The following is a 20,233-nucleotide window of genomic DNA, read 5'->3' as shown; positions in this document are numbered from 1 at the left end:
CCACGAAATCTTTCTCAGTTTTCTCATGGTCCAAACTAATAGCCATTAATAGTTCACTTTCTTAGATGCCAGCTCATAAAATCTCAGTAACAAAAGCCTATTACTCCAGCCTCAGCATTTTTACACTGTGCCTGAATAGATGCTGTTGCATCTCAAAACCTTTAGGGTTCAGGTAAAATTTCCAATGACCCTATTAACCAGGAAAAAAAAAAAAGAGTTATGGTGATGAAGATTTTGAAATTCTCAGGAATCTCACAAACTACTGAATTGCTTTTTGCTGTTTATTTGGAGCATCTACCAAAATTAACACAGTGTCCTGGCTCCTTTGTGTCCTGGCTCCTATATGTCATGAATTCCCGGTATTTGGAAAATTACCTATAACACCCAGCCAACAAATTTTAGAGAGTAAAATGTGCTTCATATTGTGATGCTAATCCATAGTTCATAGAATGATAGAATAATTAAGTAATTAAGTAATGATAGAATAATTAAGACAAGAACTCCACAATCATCGAGTTCACCCTTTGACAATAGCTTATGAAGCAAATCACAGCACAAAGTGCCATGTCCAGTCATTTCTGAACACCTCCGGGGAAAGTGATTCTACCATCTCCCTGGGTAGCCCGTCCCAATGCTTAAACATCCCTTCTGTGAAAAAATTCTCCCTGATTTCCAATCTAAAGCTCCCCTGGAGAAGCTTGAACTTCCATCCTCTCATCCTGTCACTGGTTTCCTAGGAGAAGAGCCTGACCCCCACCTGGGCACACCCTCCTTTGAGGAAGTGGTGGAGACTGATATGGTCTCCCCTGAGCCTCCTTTTCTCCAGGACAAACACCCCCAGCTCCCTCAGCTGCTCCTCACAGGACTGGTGCTCCAGACCCTGCCCCAGCTCCATTGCCCTTCTCTGGGCTTGTTCCCTCAGTGTCTTGGAATGAAGGGCCTGAAACTGGACAGGAAACAGGATTTGACATGTGGCCTCAGCAGTGCCCACTACAGGAGGAGGATGACCACCTCAATTATGCTGGCCACACCATGGCTGATCCAGGCCAGGATGCCATTGGCCTTCTTGGCCACCTGGGCACACCCTGGCTCATGTTCAGCTGCTGTCACCAGCACCCCCAGCTCCTTTCCAGCCACTCTGCCCCAGCCTGTGGCACTGCCTGGGGCTGTTGTGACCCAAGGGCAGGACCTGGCACTGGGCATTGTTGAACCTCACACCATTGGCCTCAGCCCATGGATCCAGCCTGTCCAGATCCCTCTGCAGAGCCTTCCTGTCCTCCAGCAGATCCACACTTCCACCCAAACTGATCTCGTCTGCAAACAGACTGAGTGCCCACAACCATTTGTTAAGGTCATTGATGGAGATACCAAGCAGAACTGGCCCCAGTACTGAGACCTGGGGAAACAGCACCAGTGACCAAATAAAATCTACAGAAGGTGAAACATGTACACCTTTGCACATGGCCTAATGGCACCATTTCAGTCACGTGTCACCAACCCTCGGAGTGGGCAAGTCATCTCTTAGCACATGGCCCCTCTTTCATGACCATCCTGCCAGCCCTTCATGCAAAGAACTTTCTGATTTTATTTCAGTTTCTGAGGGCTAGCCTGTTGGTTCCCCCAGGACAAGTTTTCTTAGAAAGTGAATAAGATTTTTGCAAGCTGGTAAGGAATGTATTATTAAAAGATTAATAACAAAAGAAAGACAAAGGAAAAACTCCATTTCTTATTGAACTCAGTGGGGGAAATATGGTTCCAAAGATGAGGATGAGGATTAAGGCTGATGTCTTTAATGCCTTCTTTGCCTCAGTCTTTAACTGTAAGACCAGTGATCATCAGGGCAACCAGCCCCCTGAGCTGCTTGACAGGGATGGGGAGCAGAACAGACCCCTACAATCCAGGAGGAATTAGTCAGTGACCTGCTGTGCCACTCAGACACCCACAAGTCAGTGGGACCTGATGGGATTCACCCCAAGGTACTGAGGGAACTGGCAGTAGAGTTTGCCAAGATACTCTTCATCATTTATTGTCAGTCCTGGCTGACTGGGGAGGTCCACAGGATCCTTGTGATTCCCATGCACAGGAAGGGCTGGAAGGAAGGTATGTGAAACTACAGGTTTGTCAGCCTGACCTTGGTCCCAGGGAAGCTTATGGAACAGATCATCTTGAGTGCAATCACACAGCACTGACAGGGCAGCCTGTAGGGATCAGAGGGATAATACCCAGCCACCACAGGTTTAGGAAAGGCAGACCCTGCTGATCTCATTTGTTGACCTGGTGACAGACATGATGGACAAGGGAAAGGCTGTTGATGTTGTTTACCTGGAGTTCAGAAGAGCCTTTGACACTGTCTCCCACAGCACACTCCTGTGAAGCGGGAAGACCATGGCTTGGACAGGAGCACCCTTCACTGAGTTAAAAACTGGCTGGATGGCCGGGCCCAGAGTGTGGTGATGAACAGTGCTGCATCCAGCTGGGGCCAGTCACTCTTGGGCTTCCACATATTTACTATCCTGATCAATATCTAAAAGATTTGGATGAGGAGATTGAGTATTACCTTACTAAATCCATAGCATGTACCAAGTTGGGCAGAGGTGTTGATCTGCCGGAGGGCAGGAAGGCTCTGCAGAGGGATCTGGACAGGCTGCATCCATGGGCTGAGGCCAATGGAGTGAGGCTCAACAAGGCCAAGTGCCAGGTCCTGCCCTTGGGTCACAACAGCCCCAGGCAGTGCCACAGGCTGGGGCAGAGTGGCTGGAAAGGAGCTGGGGGTGCTGGTGACAGCAGCTGAACATGAGCCAGGGTGTGCCCAGGTGGCCAAGAAGGCCAATGGCATCCTGGCCTGGAGCAGCCATGGTGTGGCCAGCAGGGCCAGGGCAGGGATTGTCCCCCTGTACTGGGCACTGCTGAGGGCACAGCTCGAGTGCTGTGTCCAGCTCTGGGCCCTCCCTGCAAGAAAGGCACTGAGGAGCTGGAGAGAGTCCAGAGAAGGGCAATGGAGCTGGGCAGGGTCTGGAGCACCAGTCCTATGAGGAGCAGCTGAAGGAGCTGGAGAAAAGGAGGCTCAGGGGAGACCTTATCAGTCCTCGCAAGGAGGCTGTGGCCGGATGGGCGTCAGTCTCTTCTGCCATTCAAGCAGTGACAGGATGAGAGGACGGAAGTTCAAGCTTCTCCAGGAGAGGTTGAAATTAGACATCAGGAGGTATTTCTTCACAGAAAGGGTAATTAGACATTGGAATGGGCTTGGTGATCTCAGAATTCTTTTCTAGTCAAATTGATTCTGTGATAACGTGAACACTTTTTTAGAGGCTACTAGACAGCAAATGATCACATTACCACATTTTTTCCACCATCTTTCTGATGTTTCATCTTTTACTCAAGGTTTGTAGCTAATCCTACAAAATGTAGCAAATAACCAGGAGAGAATAGGTCCAGTTCAGCAGTTGCAGATATACTAAAAGATTTCTTTTATATTCAATATTACTTTTCATTAGCTTCATACATCTAAATTGCTAATAATCTTAGAAGGAAAAAAGAGGGAAAACAAATCCGTCCCAAAGTAATGCAGCAAGACTAAAATATTTCCCACATAATTAGTTAAAAATTCAGAGGGATTCAGTGGAAATTTTTAAGGGAGTCAGGTTTGCTAAAAAATATCTACCAAATTCTTGAGCAACTTTTGATGGTAGGCAAATAAAAAGGAATAATTTATAGATCTTAATTCCAAAAAAATCCAAACAATTATGAAGTTTCCAAAATAAAAATGCTCAGAAACGTAAACAAAGGTATATTTCTATTTCTAAGGAAATAGAGGTTCCTCTCTTTTCATTGGGTACTTCTAAACCCTGTCTGATAAATATTTTAAAGATAAACACTATTTTTAAGAGTTCATGTGGTTATTGGAGTTGTATTAAGGTTAAATACTTTGGTATTTGGAGGAGCACATCAACTCCTCCAGAGACCCTGAAATTACATAGGTTGTGTTAGCTTTGCTGTAGGACCTCACTTTTGAGATCACAGGTGAATGGAACTCTTCTTCACTGGATTCATTGCATCCTATTCCTATTATTTCCCTATTATTTCCACATGACAGATTTAAGCTTTTCTTAGCTGAAAAAAGAATTGGTAAAAATATGTGTATATATTCTGTGCTGGATAAAACACAGTTCTATTTTGCCAATACAGCAAGAGACAGGTAAGTGTATGCTGGTATTCCAGAATAGGAAGTGGTGCTGTGCATCAAGACAAAGACTGGAAAGTTCCTGTGTAGCACTTTGAAATGATTGAACCAAAGTTGCAAAAAGCATTAAAAATGTGTGGCTTGCACAGCAGCAGAGCAAAGTGCTGGTTTGTCCTCTGCTTATTCCCTACGTGACACCTAAAACGCCACAAGTGTATTTTTGACTTTTTCCAATTTTATTTCAAAACTGAATTATTACTAGTGTCTAAACTACATCCTCACAGCTAATTTTGACATTTCCTTTATAGATTTGGGGTTTTTTTTTAGTAGCTTGTTCTTTTTCCTTCAGTGGAGCATTTAATGTAACATTTCTGTTACAGACACCATGTTTCTGCTAAAAACAATAACTAATATTTGCAGCCCTTTCCTCTAGCATCTCCAGACAAACCAAAGAGTGACCTGGAGCCATTCATCTTGGCCTTTTGTGTGTAAATTAGTCATTTTTCCAAGATTCCCTCCGAGAAACACATTAACAAATAACTGCTGAGTTTTGCATACCACAGAAACTCTGATTCTCTGGTCAGCCCTTGCAAATGACAAAAAATGGAGATACCTGCATATTTCTCTGAAAAGGCTGGCATTAATTTGAACATTTTTAATCACATTAAAATGCTAGAATAACATGCATAAATTGTAAAATTGATCATTAAGTATGTGTTCACCAGAATAACTTTAAAAGCAAGATTTCTTCATTATCTTCACTCTGCAACTTCTATTTTTTCTTGACAATGCAAAAACTGTAGTTATCTTTTCATAGTGATGAAAAGATAACTACAGTTTCACTGCTTCACACAGTCCTTACTATGAACAAGAAAGTTTGTTTGGCCCTTGATAACAAAATAGTTTATTCCAATGTGCACACTGTATTTGCATAGAACCAAGCCTGAAACTTTGCAAATAAGCTCGGGCAGATATGGTGGTTTTGGCAAGTGTCCCTATGATCAATGACTAGCAGACATGACAAGGTGCTGTAAAACATCAGTAAACAACAAACACGTGTACAACAAAGGGTGTGTATCACACCCCATATTATAGTGCAGAGATAAGGAGCACTAACCAAACTGTTCTCTGAGTAATTTAATTACCAGTGTAGGTGAACAATAATAAATAATAATTTCCCTGAATGTGTGCAATATATGTATAAAATTTCTGAAGGGAGTCAAAAAAGGTGAAATATTGCGCAATATAAAAACTCTTGTTTCCTATAATATGCAAAGTACAGTTCAGGATTATATGAGAAAGTTGTTATCAAATGGCTTATAATTGTTTAAAACAAAAGCATTCATCTAAGGGAGTATTGTTGAATAATACAGTAATTTTCACAGTATTTATTCTCCTACAGCCTATTCTTTGTAAACACTGAAGAATGTTGGTCTTAGGAGCAGCACCCTGGGAGACAGCCTTTGTGTGTGAGAAATTATTCTTCAGCATTGTATCTGGATGAGAAAGAAAGTTTCATATCCTAAGGATATATTTATAATTAGAATGATGTAACTGAATCAAAGACATTGTTTCTTAAGAAACTGAGACATTAGTCTGCAGAGGTTATTTTAGGGTGGGGCAGAGGGCAAGTCTAGGTTTATTCCTTTATTAAGAAACCATTTTTCTCTATGATGTGGATTTTTTTTGCTGTTATTTTTTATTGTCCTTTTATCAGTATTTATTAATTATGTTCTTATTCCTTGTGGAAATATAGGTTTTCCTTCTTGTCCTGGAATGACACATACACGTACACACTCAGTGCAGATGGAAAGAAAAGTTCCCATGGTTGCTCTTCCCATCACAATTTTCCCACTGGTCACTGGACCAGTCTGGGTGCTGAAGCTGGTGCTGCTGCTTCAATATCTGCACTTCAATACCGCTTGAGGTGTTTGAAGGGCTTCTGTGACACCCTGCAAAGGAAACAGAGTGCTCCCAGAGACTTGTGAGTTGTCCCAGGTGATGACTGACCACGGGCCTTGGAAGGGCTTTGGAGTTCAGCAATGACAGTGTCTCGGGAAGTGCTCACAGTGCATCCATGTACAAGCTCTTGAATTAGGCTGGATAACAGTCCTGTGTGTCCTATAAAGTAAATACATGAAAGAATCCAGCGTAAGGACAGGTCCCTGCTCCGCTTCCATCAAGAGGATTTTAACATCCTGGCGGAGGTTTCTTTAACCACATGTTGTCCATATAAAACCCATGTCCAAAAAACCCTGTTGAAAACCACCTGCTGACAAATGCTGAGAAACTTCTTCATTTTAATTTACAGCTCAGTTTCTAAAGGCTAAAAGCAAATAAGAAGCTGAGAGAATACAGGTGCTCCTTAAACAATATCTAGTGTGTCACACCTAACAGTCATGACCTAGATGGCAAGGAGGGTGAAGGAAGAAAGCTTTTTTATTTCAATTTTCCAGGCCAACTGTCTTTTCCATTACACAATGTTAATGCCAAGAAGTTCAAATTATTCAGCAGAATTCGTGGTACAAAATGAAATACATTCCATATGAAAAGGTAGTGCCATAAATTTTGGTATTTACTGGAACTGTGAGATAGAGAAAATGCATGTTTTTCAACTACTCTGCACATACAGTATTCAAACAGTGCTGACAAGGCTAAGTAGACTGAAAGCTTCACAGCACCTTGCATAAGAACCCTTTCTGATTTCTTAGGAAGTCAAAGTCCTCATCTCCCTATTTTTACTGGTTTTGATTCTCTTTGTCTACCTGGATATTGGCCTGGCATCTAAGGAAACACGGGCAGTTATTTTGCCTAGACAATACATCCTCACCGTCATTGCCAAGTTCGAGACAGTTGCGTCGCAAGGCTTCTGGATCCTGTTTCACTCCTGCAGAGCTTGGGGTATATTCTGCAAAAAATTTCATTTAAAGAAATTTAAAGAAGAAGATATAGACTCAGCGTCATCAAATGTGCAATTTAATAAGAAAAAGAGGCATCCCCAGCCCTCCAAGCCGCTGTTGCCCAGGGTACCCAGGGCAGGGTTGGTGGGTGTCCCGATCGCGGGGCCCCCTTTCCAGCGCAGCCATGACAAGGGCACGCAGCCTTGGGCAGCGCCAGGCGGGCCGACCGTGGCGGGGTCTCCTCCAGGCAGCAAAACCAGGAGGGAACTGAGTGGGGCAACCCAGCGGCACAGCCTGCAGGGAACAGCACCGTCGGCTGCGCCGCGGGTGCGGAGCGAGGGGCGGGAGACGGGAGGAGCTGCCTCCGGCCCCTTCGCGGCCGTGGACCGCAGGGGGCGTGGAGGAGGAGGAGGAGGAGGAGGAAAAGAAGGAGGAGGAGGAAGAGTATTTGGGGGCGGCTCGGAGCAGGTGGCGCTCAGTGTGGCCCTGGGAAGCAGCCAGCTCGGAGTGGCCCCGGCCCGACCTTGCAGCGCGCCGGACATGGGCTCCGCGGACACGGCGCTGCCGCCTCTTCTCCTCGCGCTGGGTACGTCTGTCCGTCCCGCCGCTCCGGGACGCAAGAGAGGAAGGAGGGAAGGAGGGAGGGAAAATCCAGCGGCGGGCGCGAGGTGCGGAGCGGGGGGCAGCCGGGCAGGGAGGCGCGGAGGGTGCGCGGCTGCGAGCCGGGGGCCTGCGGCTGCGGGCGGGCACGGTGCTTCGGCGGCGATTTTAAAGCAGGTTAAACTCCTGGAGTGGCGTGGATTTCACTTTCCCGAAAATGGACTCTGTGCGCACTGGAGCGGAGGGAACGGGGACAGTCTGATGTGTGAATTTAGGATTATACGATGATTATACCTTGTTAAGCGCGAAGATAATGTTCTCTTTGTGAGTGCTGCTCCTATTTGCAAGAGTCCTCTAGATCTGTTACTACACTGCTGGGCAGATGTCCCTCCTTGGACAAGGATAGGGAAACTTAAACCATCTCCTCCTTCTCTTGGCTAACTTAATTACCATTACATCTATTTTCCTGGGAATTATAAGCAATCATATTCACTTGCCATGAGCAAATTCCCAGGCAGTTTTAGAGTTTTAATATTACTGTATACTCTCAAAACCCCTTAATTAGCAAGTCACCAAAGAGGCAGCATGAAAATGAGATTTCGCTGATGAGCTGTTCTAACTTGTTCTTTCAGTAACTATAGCGAACACTGCAGTGGAATGTGTGGCTGCAGGGTATGAAGTAAAATACAAAAATATTAACCTGTGATGTGATATATAGAACAAAAACAACTTGGCATTTAAAAAAAAAAAAATTCTGTAAACTACCAGTGGGCAAAACATTCCACCCTGTACTTTTGCTTAATCTATCCTTTATTCTCCTGGTTACAGCTACTGAAAACCAGGACCATTAGCATTCACTGTAATTCATGGGGTCTTAAGACTTGCAAAGGTTTAGAGCACTGCTGAAAGCAGAAGATAAGGGCTGATTGTGAGAGGAGAATTCCCCTGGCATTTTGAATGACAGAAGTGGGATAGGTCTACTTTGTTCAGGCACTACCCATGATTTATCTCAATTTCTACATCTGAAAGCTGTCATAATTTTCATTTCAGATGTGTCATGACTTTTGATGTTAGTGGATGAAATTACTGGGTTAATACTTGCTAAGGCCTTTTTTGATGTTGTTGGAGTAGCAACAAAAAGTTTCAGGACAGGAGAGTTTTCCTTCAGTCTTTTTAGAGTTCTGCTATGGTGGTACTTTTGTAGCTCTCCCACAATAATTTTCAAGTTGTTTGAATTCTAGTGAACTGGTTTACTTTCAAAGGTGATATCCTTAAATTTAATTGGGATAGCTTGGCTGAATTAGTCTTTACTTCCAGAAAATATTCCAAGTTATTCCACCCTTGATTTTATATCAGTATATTAACTTCTGAATTATCAGGTGCATTAAATAGGTCACGTGGGGTGCTTTGCTGTGTCTCTAAATTCAACTAAAATAGTGCAACAGTGAAGTAGTGGGTTACTCCTTGCTGATGTGTACTTCTGTGTCTGGAAAGTCATTAAGACTTTGTAGATGATACAAGAAGAAGAGATCTGAATCAGAGCTATCATTTTGATAGCATGACTTTGCTACCAACCTTGTTAATTGTTGACCAAAAAGTGTATAGCATAGAGAAGTAGGTTATGTCAAGAGGAATAAATGATGCATTAACAGGACAACCTATGCAACAAAGCCAGAAGCTTTTCTGTTGCTACATGCTGGACGTGCTGATAGATTTGCCACGTCCAGTTCTTTAAATTTACATTTTAAGTATACATTTTTTTTCCTTATCCTGTTCTTAAAAGTCAGAGCCAAAACAGCCCCACTCTCTCTGAGAGCGAAGCCAGTGGAAAATACAGTAGCTTTCCTGGGCTCAATTCTGGTAACATTTTCTTTGGAAAGCTCTAGTGCCCTCATGCTTCAGAGGACATATTTGAAATTTGGCAGGAAGGCACTATTTGCATTGTCTACCTAAATCTGGCCAGGTAATAAGTCTGTGCAAAACTGTATTCCTCTGGAAAGAAATGCATTTTTATCAGCTAGATTCTAAGTTAATTTATGTCCACCTTGTCGTGCACCTTAGTCAAATGTTTCTGTGTGAGGTCTTAGATTCTACATCTGCAAATACAAAAAATTTCTCTCTTGACATCTCATGCTATTTGTTATTTTTAAAGCTATGTCCATTGTTGTTTAAGTCACTCTACTTTCCACTCTGCTTCTGGATGGTGGTCTCCTGACTGTCTGTACTGCTCTTAACTGCTTCCTGGGCTTCAGATGAACCAGCTTGTTCTCCTTTTTATAAGAATAATTAACTTCAGAGCGAATTGTCAAGTGATAGTGTTGGTGAGCCATACATAGGGGAGGAAGTAAAATTTGGGGTGACCTTGCCTATACTATCTCAGCAAGTCTGCATATTGAAGCCTAACATGCACCTTTCTCCATCAACCCAGGATGTGAACAATACAACTCTTAGAACATTCATAAAATCTCCACTCTGTGAAGTACACATCCCTTGAACCCTTAATTCTGAAATGAACACTTGCAGCGACACAAGGGTTATTTATGCCTTTTGGGCTACAGGTCTACCACATGAGTGCCATGAATTCTCAAGTCTATCTGTGGGACCCAGGCAGACTGAAGGAGAAAACAGTTCTACCTGAAACTGGTGTGTCTGTGTAGAATAGAGAGTTTCCAATGATGGAAATTCTTGTAAGTAATAGGCTGTAAGGCCCTATAGAGGAATAGGCCACCCTACTTACGGATTCTTTTTCTCCAGTATGCTGTTGTTTAAACTGGGATCGAAGCTGTAATAATGGCATTTGACATGCAAAAGTTGGGAAGTGCCCAGAGTAAGTTAGCCACCTGGATTTGTCTCTTTTGCACATCAGTACACCATGCTGTCACTGCCTATGAACAGAGAAAGATGGTGTGGTCAGATAATGAGCTGGAACTCCTCCCTTGCTTAATTTTGAAATTAGAAAATGCTCTAATGAATGAGGATGAAATGTAGGATTAAGAGAAATAAATTTATCTTTTTTCCTTACAAAAGTGGATTCTTTCTCACTCTCTTTTTTTTTTGTCCCTGCAAAAGCTGAGTACAATTTGAGACGAGTCATTTAAATCAAATCTTTGACATGTGGTTGGAGCTTTTGTGTTCTTCTCTTTCTCTTTGCTCAGCCAGGGGTTCTCAAAACTGAAGCTGCGTTTTCACGTTCTGGTTAAGCTGACCTGAATGTGGAGCTGACGCTGCAAGGACATTTCATCCACTCCTGTTTGCTTGTTTCCACCAGTTTCTCTGTGATATCACTATGGCTTAGTCTTGGGAACAGGTCAGGGACCCATTTACTTAAATAATTTTTTCCCCCTTTTGAGCCAGGTTAGTTTTGGAGATGAGCTAAACTGATTCTGCTCACTTGAGCAATTTATTTGTTAGTGCTGGCATAGGGTACAGTCAGAACTCGTGGCCAGAGGAGGGAGGAAAGCTGGAAAAGTCTCTTTCACTTGTAGCTGTCACTTCCACTGGCTTGAGCTAGTTGTGCAAGTGCATCTTGATGTGCAGAACTGCTCTGTGTTCACAGCTGTGACTGAACTAAATGGAAATCATATTTTAAATGTGAAAAAAATAAGGGTTTAGCTGTATCACTAGATATCCAAGGTGGTAAGTACTTTTTTTATGGAGGTAAGGATGATCTCTCATTTCACTTGAGTGTTGAAAAATAAATCCTCTGTCACATGCAAATACTTAAATGTTTATCTTCAATATATGTAGGCAATAATCAACAAGGAAGCTGCTAAGATTAAAATCATATACATTAAAGGACATGGCAATGTACAAAGCAGAATGGACTAAACTGATAACTGAACAGCAAATGGAAACAGAACATTTGGTGCCATAAATGAAGCTAGAAGTTGGGGTGAAAATGCTTTTAACATGCAATCATGCACACCAAGTTAAATCTGTACAGCCTATTTTGATTTCTGCCTTTCTCCCTCTTTGTGATCATCTTTTGATACCTTGATGTTTTATTATCATATTTGTGAGTAATGTTAATGTAAAAAATTTTTCTGTAATCTGGAGATGGCTTGAAAGGAGGACCTAAACATGAACTCTTCTTTAAGTAAACCTGTCTCTCCCTTCTTTCTGAGGTAGCAAAAAGTAGCAGCCCTACTATGTATTATTTTTGGAGTTTTGCCTCTCACAGCATTGCAGATTGAAGTAAGGCTTCATTCATACTGCATTACAGGACTTGTATTTTGTATTATGTTTACTTTAGACAGCATACAGGCTATTACCATCAGACACCTAAACACATTAACAGTTAATATTTATTTGTGCATAATGTGGTCAAAGTCAACATGAGATCCTACCAACAAGTTTTAACTGTGTGCTGCTGCTCTCTGGAACAACATTTGAATTGTTCTTTGCTTTTTTGATTCAGTATCACAGCACTTTAATTTAAGAAGTTAAAGAAGTAAAAGTACAGCTACTCCTTTTTTCATTGTGCTTCCTAGCCACTATATAAATATTATTCATTGTGGTCTTTCGTCACTATTGTAATTTTGAATGAATGAAAGTGGGGTTTGTATGTACTTCATGCGATGTATTTTCATGAGGGCTAATAACTGGAACTAGCAGTGTAATGGCTTAATGTCAAAACAGCTAAGTGTGAATAAAGTACTTTCCTTTAGAATTAATGCAGGTAAAAGGAGTTTCTTCATCTCCAGATGAGTAAAGCAAGTCATTTTCCCCAGCAGAAATCTTGTGCAGCCTCTATCCAGTGTTGTTATTTTCATTTAAAGGTTTCCTTTGTTAGGCTCTGTGCAGGCTGGTTCCCATTTCCATGGTGACCGTGCTGAAATGCAGACGGGACACAGACTGGATTCTCATCGGCATAGCCATGCACTTGCATACCAACACATGTTATCTGCTTGGCTTAGGACATTTCCATTAGCAGTTTTAATGTTTAGAGCTTCTTTTCTCTGGAGCTTTTAGATCACATAGTGGTCTGGATACTACACAGTGTTGGGATTTCAGACCCTGTGCAGCGAGACAGAACAAGTTGATAAGCTTACTTTTTTGTGTAAATAATTTGGCTCTACTCTTCCAATTTAAATTACTCAAGGACATCAGAGAACTGTCTGAGCTTTAGTTTTCTTTTCTCTTAAAAGTGATAACAGAGAAGGATGTTTATTTATAAACCCTTAGGTGGAAAACTGACATATATCTGTGCTAAATAATTATGGGGACATATCCCTTCTTAAGGCACTGATAAAAGGATAATAAAAATAAGTGAGTGTGAATTACACTGGATAAATGATGTCTTCTGTCTGTATTGGTCGAATGTGAGTTTGTGTCTTTGTGAGGCAATATGCAATAATCTTCTTCCTGCTCATACTGCAATTGTTTTCTGGGGGTGGTGAATACTAAAGGCATTTAGTGGTGTTAACATAAGTGTTTCCATCACTTGCAAATAAGGCTGTGATTTCTGAATTGCCAAATAAACTCAATATTCTGAGTGTTGGTAATCATTATTTTGAATTATTCCCTCAGTAGCATTTCAGGATCCCCAGGGGAGAAAATTTTATTTTCTCCTGGAGATGCACATGCTGTAAAAATATAGTCAGACTAGCATATTATTCAGGACTTGAAAGAGCAGGAAAAGAAGAAGGATCAACACTCTTTGAATGGAGGATGAGCAAAGACATTTTGTGTGCAACTGAATGGCATGTGCATGGTTGAATGTCACACATGATGAATGTCACAGATTCTTTTGTCCCTTTCAAATTGCTGTTAGACAGGGTGAAGGGCTTGGAAGTTATGCACAGCTCTGATGGAACTCTTGCCTTATTCCTGATTTGTTTTGCCCTTTGCAACCTGCTTCCAAGTTTATCATTCTTCCCTTATATCATACACTTGCATGCCTTTGTTTTTTTCCTTAATCACACGAATTTCCTTGCATAGCATGGTTGGTTATTTCTAAAGGACAGACAATAAAGAAATCTTGGGGGAAATTACTGTCAACAGTAGGCTTCAGGGAGGAAGTTTTTTGCACAGTAGAAAATCCCTAAGGAAATAGTGGAGTTTGAGGATGGAGAGGTGAGGGGGAGGGTGGATGGGTGTGAAGGATTGAACTAAATTTTTGCCTTTTATCTCTATGACAGCTAATCTATCTGCCTGTCTAGCTATCTTTCTCAAACATAAGAGACCTTAAGCAAGAAAAGCTGGTAGTGTTTGATGCTCTGTTAGGACTGCAGTACAAAGCTGTGTGTGATGATAAGACTGCAGATGACCAGGCTGCTTCACCCACTGGATTACCTGGTAAACAACTACCCCAGCCAGCTGCAAGATCAGCATTCTTACCTGACTGAGGAGTAGCTGCCTTGTGCTAGGTCTGCATGCTTAGTGCAGCTAAGGATGCTGTTACTAGAAGTTGTCAACCCAGCACTTTCTGGGGGGATATGCCTGTGCCATGCTCTCTGCTGCCTGCAGTAGGGCAGCAGCATGTAGGTAAACCAGTGGATTAGCTATCAGTGTGTCTAAATTTCCACATGCACAGCAGTCACTTCTCATAATTCCTCAGTTTCTGTCCCTGTTGTGTTCAAGTTTCCCTTCAGCTATGAAAGCACACTGGCTGAGAAATTCTACTTCATTATATATTCAGCTTAAAGAACAAAACAGTAAATTACTGCTATTCAGGCTTAAACTTATTCTTGCCTGGTCCCATTCTCTTAGCTGTGTAGGTGTCAAATCAGGGCAACTCAAGTCAAGAATTTGTGTCCTGGTTTCTTTATAGCGACATGCTACAATAAGGAGAGTAAAACACAAAATAATCTCCTTGAGGCACCTGTTCAAAGCAGCAGCAAGTGGAGTATTATGTCCTGAGGCAACTAGTGCATCCTATATAGTTACCAAATATCACTGCAGAGGAGGGTGTGTGACTCAAATGTCTCTGTACCTGTATTCTCATTTGAATTTTCTGTTTGAAGAGAATATTAATTGCTACCTAAAGAATAGCAAAGCATTTTAATAAATAATTTTTCAGTGATTCAATTTTCTTAACAGTAAATTCTAATAAGACAATGACAGCAGTCTATAATAATGAATTTTAAAACTATTTTATCTAGTATTCCTACTGTGTAGTATAAAATTCAGTTGTCTTTATATGCAGTATTTTAGATGCACATAGAACAGATTGAATTTAAAATATTAAACTCAGATTTAGCTGAAATTGCTCAAATAATAATTTAGATAAACTTTTGTGCATAGAAAAAATTTAAGTGGCATAACACATTCTTTAATTGTGCTCACCAAATAAAGTTCCCATTTAAACATGTCTGAAATATATTTAGGTCAAATATAAAATAGCAGAAATGATGAAGAAGGAACTCTTAGTAAAATGGGCAAAACAATAAACTGAGAAAAAATCCAGCAGTGCTTCTCACATAGTCCTTCTGCTAATAATAGTTATCCATTTAACTCTAGCCAAATATCCTTTCGTTTCACTTTCTCTACTCTCAGTCTTTTTTTTTTTTTGGGGGGGTGGGGGGTGTGGGGGTTGGTGGGCATTTTTTTTTTCTTTTTTTGTTTTCCTTTTCAAGGTGCCAAAATCCAGCTCATCATATTGAACAGTAAAAAGTACTTGAGAGTCTGGAGTTGTCCTTCTGAGAAGCTGAGAGCTACAATAGACTTTGGTTCTCTGAAGACAAAAAAGCAACTGTTCTGCTTTTGTGGAAGCAAGTATTATCTCCAGAAAACTCTTCTTAAATGTACATGGGCCCTTCTCTCTGACCCCAAAATGTACAATGGCTTCATTTTACCAAATTAAAAAAAAAAAAAAAAAGAAGAAAAAAAAGATAACTTGCTTCTGAACTCTAACTCCAGTATCCTGTCACCAACCTGAGCACTGGCATCTGGGTAGACCCCATATGGTGTGTGGACTGAAGGCTGGGAGAGTGCCTGCTGCAGCCCCACTTCACCTAAAACATGGTCCCCCTGCCCCAGAGTGCAGGGTTAGGTGCCTTAGACTCAGCACTTCAAAATGCACAAAAAGCCAGCTTCTTGCAGAGCAGGAAGATTCCTGCAGCTAAGAGGTGGATCGAGGGTGTTTGAACTCCATCCTTCTCAGGCACCATCCTGAGGTGCCTCCTGCTAATGAGGTCAAGAATGGGGAAGACTTCTGGGAGAGAGGTGTCCAATTCAGCTTTTTTTTTTTTTTTGAGAGGTAGCTGCTTCAGAAGTAATAGTAATAGTCACCTAGGAAATATGGGTCTAGTTCTCCCTTGAGGCTAGTGGTCATGTAGACTCACCTCTCAGCGTTTTCCAGAAGCATCTTCTCTCCCTGGCAACAAAGCAGTCTCCACCCCATATACTGAATGGATGAATATTCATATTTCCAGACAGGCAAAGATACATCTTGCCTTTGGCCTAATGTCTGGGCACTTAGCTGGAAGGAGTTCTGAGTTGGCTGTTTGGGACCAACTACCCATACAATTCACATTTGGTTATTTGGTTGTGCATAGAAAGTTGCATAGCTATTTAGTTAAATAATTTAATTATTACAAGCCAAAATAATGAAGTTGAAAATCCTTCATTGCTTCTTACTGTTGTATCAGAGTAGGTTAACAGTAGAGTAGAATACTTTGCTCTTAGACGGGGCTGCTTCTACACCTGATTCATATTCTAAACTTCTGTGCAACTTTGTGTAATGACATCTAAGTGACATCTAATTTTAGGTTCATTGTGGGTTAGCCAGCTGCTGAAGTCTGGGCTTCCTGGATTGTTTTCCTGATTTTAATGTGCCTAAATTCTGCCTAGACACTATCTGGTGCCAGAATTGATCATTTCAAGGTGCATTAAGGCGCAATTTCAGGTGAGTGATTGGGACCACCTGCCTACCATTCAGGATGCCCAGCCATGAGCTCCCATTAAAATCAAAGGAGAAAAGTAGTCATTACTTCTGGCATAGGAGAACAAATGTTCTGATAATTATAGCTCTTCCAAGTATTGTGTTATATATCCTGTGGTGCTTCGGAGTTTTTCTTCTTGCAGGAAGCTGATGTAGCAAACTTTTTACAGCTGAAGCTGCTCTTATTTCTGTGGCCGTCTGTGTACAGTGTACGGAGCTAAGCTTCCAGTTAGCTTCAGAAGCTGTGTGGGAGGAACAGGGTCTTAAACATGCTGTCCTAAAAATGGTATGATGGAATGGTCACTGGACCCACTGCAGTCCTCATGCTGTAGGCTGTGACACTGGAGTGGCAGAGGGATGGATGGTGATGGCAAGTCCCTCAGCTTTTTTCTAGCCTAGCCTTACAGGTCACATTGAACAGTGATATAACGTAACACACAGTATAATGTAACGCACTGTAATTTTCATTAAGGCTAGAGTGTGATAGGGAAGTACAGATACCTGTACATGCTTTCCCTTCTTGGTATTTCCCATTGTGTGAAAACCTGCATTTTTGCTTTGTGCAATCATGTTTTCATAGCAGCTGAGATGAGCAAATGTGGCATATAGGGTGTACAGATAGCAGTCACATTGCTTTCAGTCTGGTGACATGCATTTCCTCATGTGGCTCATGCTTCTCTGACTATATTTGGAAATATTCCTGGTTTAAAAAAGAGAAAACACGACCACTGATAATGTGGACACAAGGGAGGAGAAACTGCTGGAGTGAAATGCCAATTGCGAAGCCAGTTTTTATCATAGGGAAGCATGCATGGTTTTCTGTGTTTATCATCATTACTTGTGAAGGCCAGTGACAACTGCATAAATAACATATGTATGTGTATAGCTTGTTACCCTCACATACTTTTAATCTCTTTGTGGTGTTGAAAAAAAATTTTGGTATTCTAAGGACAAAGTTCACAAATCCTGTTAGTACCAAGATAAAAGAAAAACTCCATGTCATAACAAAGAGATAGAAATTAAGTCAATTTTCTGTAAAATAAATCTTTTCCCCACTGAAAACATGGATGGAAACATGCCAAGATAATACATTTGAGTAGGCTTGAATACTTGCTGTCTTTATTAAAAACTCATAAGAAGTTGTCGGTCCTGCAGGAGCTGCTCCTAAGCATTTTTTTTGGAACCAGTCCTTGTGTGTATAGTAGGTTGTCTGGATTTCTTAACTACAGATGAAGAGTGGTTTATTTGTCTGCTCTGGAAGCCAAGGAGGGCAATATCTGGGCCACAAGTAGGGAGTCACCAGGAAAAAGACAAGTCTTGCAGACTAACTAATGAAGTTGTGGTTAAATTTAATTAGATCTCTTATTCTGCAGCAGTGTCAGAACAGCAAAATAGACAGCTCCTTGTTGTGTTATCACAGTCTCTGCAACTTTTCAGTCACAATTCGTGTCCTTTCAGGTTTAGGCTGCTTTTATGGGAGATTATTGGTAACTCCTCAGTGCAGCTTTTGCATTTTGGACCACTGCAAGGGAAAGGCAGTGTCTCAGGCTTTCACACACACAGAGGCTCTCAGGCTGGAAGCTGACCTATTTCCAGGAAGAAGCAGTCAGCCAACTAAGCCAAGAAAACTTGCTGAAAAGAAGGGGAGGAAGAAGGGTGGGAGGATTGTTACTAAATGAGGCATAGTTTCTCTTTTGTTCCGTGTGGTGGATTTGGGGGAGGCTTTTTTGCCTATAATTTATTTCTACTCTAAATTTTATGATTTCTGTTAATTATCAAGAAGCCTGAGATATTGTGGCTGTTGTGAAGAAAAAGTTGGTCTCAAGACAACAGAAAGTAAAACAGGTAGATGAAGCAGTAAAAGGAAGACTTGCCTTTTTCAAGCTTCTGTAAACATATGAAATAGTGACAAAGAAACTGAAGTGAGGATTATACAATGTTTCAACGGCCAGTATAAAAAGCAGTGTCTTGCCAATCACTTTCTTTATTATTTTTGATTCCTGTAGAGGTTCACATTGTCTTTATTTAGGAGGTTGTTCTCTATAAGAAGTGTGTTCAGATTTAAATAAAACCAGATTAAATGTGATTATAAAACTGCTGTTTTAGTATATGAGCCGAAGGTATCTACATGCCATTATATCTACTGCTGTGGGTGTGCATATTGAAGAAAAAATTACTACAGAAAGTAGAAAAGTAAATATAAAAGAGAAAACTAATGAGAAATTGTTTTCAGTTATGTTGACCATCCTGGGTAAAGCCTAATATGCCTTTCCAGATTGAATTATAAGTGGGCCTATATTTTTCTTGCATGTTGGTTTGGATTCCGTGCGGCCGTTTGTGAGTGTTCTAAAGGCAGATGAAAAAGTTATTTTTTATTTATGTTCATTTGTAGGAAAGTCCCAAACAGTGAAACCAATATAGTTGGAGTATTACATTAGAAAAGGAAAAAATAGTTTCTTTTTTTGTGAAGATTTTGCTCATTGCAGTGAGAATTGCTCAGTGGCTTCTGAAAGCTACAGTAAAGAACATCCATATTGCAATTCAATAGCCTAAATTAACTGCATGCTGATTGTTTTTTCTGTTATGTTTCCACAGTCTTGTCAATAAAGCTTTCAAAGCACAACATGTTTTGAAAGCTAGGTAGTTCTTTCTGTAAGAATACTTGAGTAATTCCAGTTGGATTCTTGCTCTGATAATATATGTTCTGACTAATAAGGGAGTAACATTACTCTTAAACCAAAATGTTGTTCAAACAGTAAAGTAAGACTAAATATATTCAATATAAAGCAAATACTTCTTGACTACCCTCTTTCATAACTTTATTGCTTCCCCTTCCTGCCTTCATTCCACCTTCTGGCTAATATTGCAAGGACAGTAGGTGATTATAATTTGAAGGGGGTCTGTAGGTGCCTGTATTCCCTCTCTAACTCTGGAATCTGTGAGCCAACTTCAGCAAACTTTTGCAGAGGGATGAAAAAATAACCAGCTGGGTATCAGACGGAGACAAAAGTGCTTTTTCAAGTTCCCTGACAACTAAGGAGATCCAGTGTGACTTTGCACAATAGAAAATAGCTGAAAATCTACCCCAAAGAGAGCCCTTAGAAATATTTCAGTCATGGAGAAAGCTTGAACCAGAGTGTGCATCCATTGTGGGATGAAGTCAGTGGAAAACAACACAGCTACAAGTTCTCTCATCCCTCCCACCCCTTTCTTTTCTCTGTCCTCAGCAGGGTCTGACAGGCTTCAGGGCCCTGCTGATGTGCGTTCTTTGGAGGTAGAAATCTTTGAGCCCAACAGAAAAATTTTCTTTGTGGAATTTGTAGTGGCAATCTTGGAGCAGTATAACATAAAAGAGTAAAGCAAAGCCCTCTTCTGTAATGAATAGATATTTTTTAAAAGGCCAGACTGAGCAATTAAGGCAATGTCAGCAGCACACATCTTAATGGCTGCCAATCTAAGAAACTAATTCAGGAAGCAACCAATAATCCAGTGGAGTATTCTTGATTTATTTTTCCACCCAAAATAACTTAGAGATGAAAAACCGTAGTGCATGGTTTTAGCCTAATGCCAGGCCATGGCCTTGCTTTCCCTTGGTGACTGCATGCTCACCCCTTCCACCCCCAAATCCCTCAGCATGCTGCTGACCTCAGGTTTGGGTTTCTCGGGGTC

General features: G+C 41.3%; 1 protein-coding gene across 1 annotated transcript in view; it reads left to right on the top strand.

Annotated features, from left to right (window-relative positions):
* Positions 1-7,509: 7,509 nt before the first annotated feature.
* Positions 7,510-20,233, top strand: part of ITGA2 (integrin subunit alpha 2) — a 67,624-nt gene continuing 54,900 nt past the window's right edge. Inside the window, exon 1 of the mRNA XM_059837104.1 lies at positions 7,510-7,666. Within this exon, the coding sequence (XP_059693087.1) occupies positions 7,621-7,666 (46 nt within the window). The 5' untranslated portion in view covers positions 7,510-7,620. The remainder of the gene's footprint in view (positions 7,667-20,233) is intronic.

Source organism: Haemorhous mexicanus, chromosome Z (genome assembly GCF_027477595.1).
Source record: "Haemorhous mexicanus isolate bHaeMex1 chromosome Z, bHaeMex1.pri, whole genome shotgun sequence".
Lineage (NCBI taxonomy): Eukaryota > Metazoa > Chordata > Aves > Passeriformes > Fringillidae > Haemorhous > Haemorhous mexicanus.
This window is presented reverse-complemented; position numbering and strand designations above follow the sequence as displayed.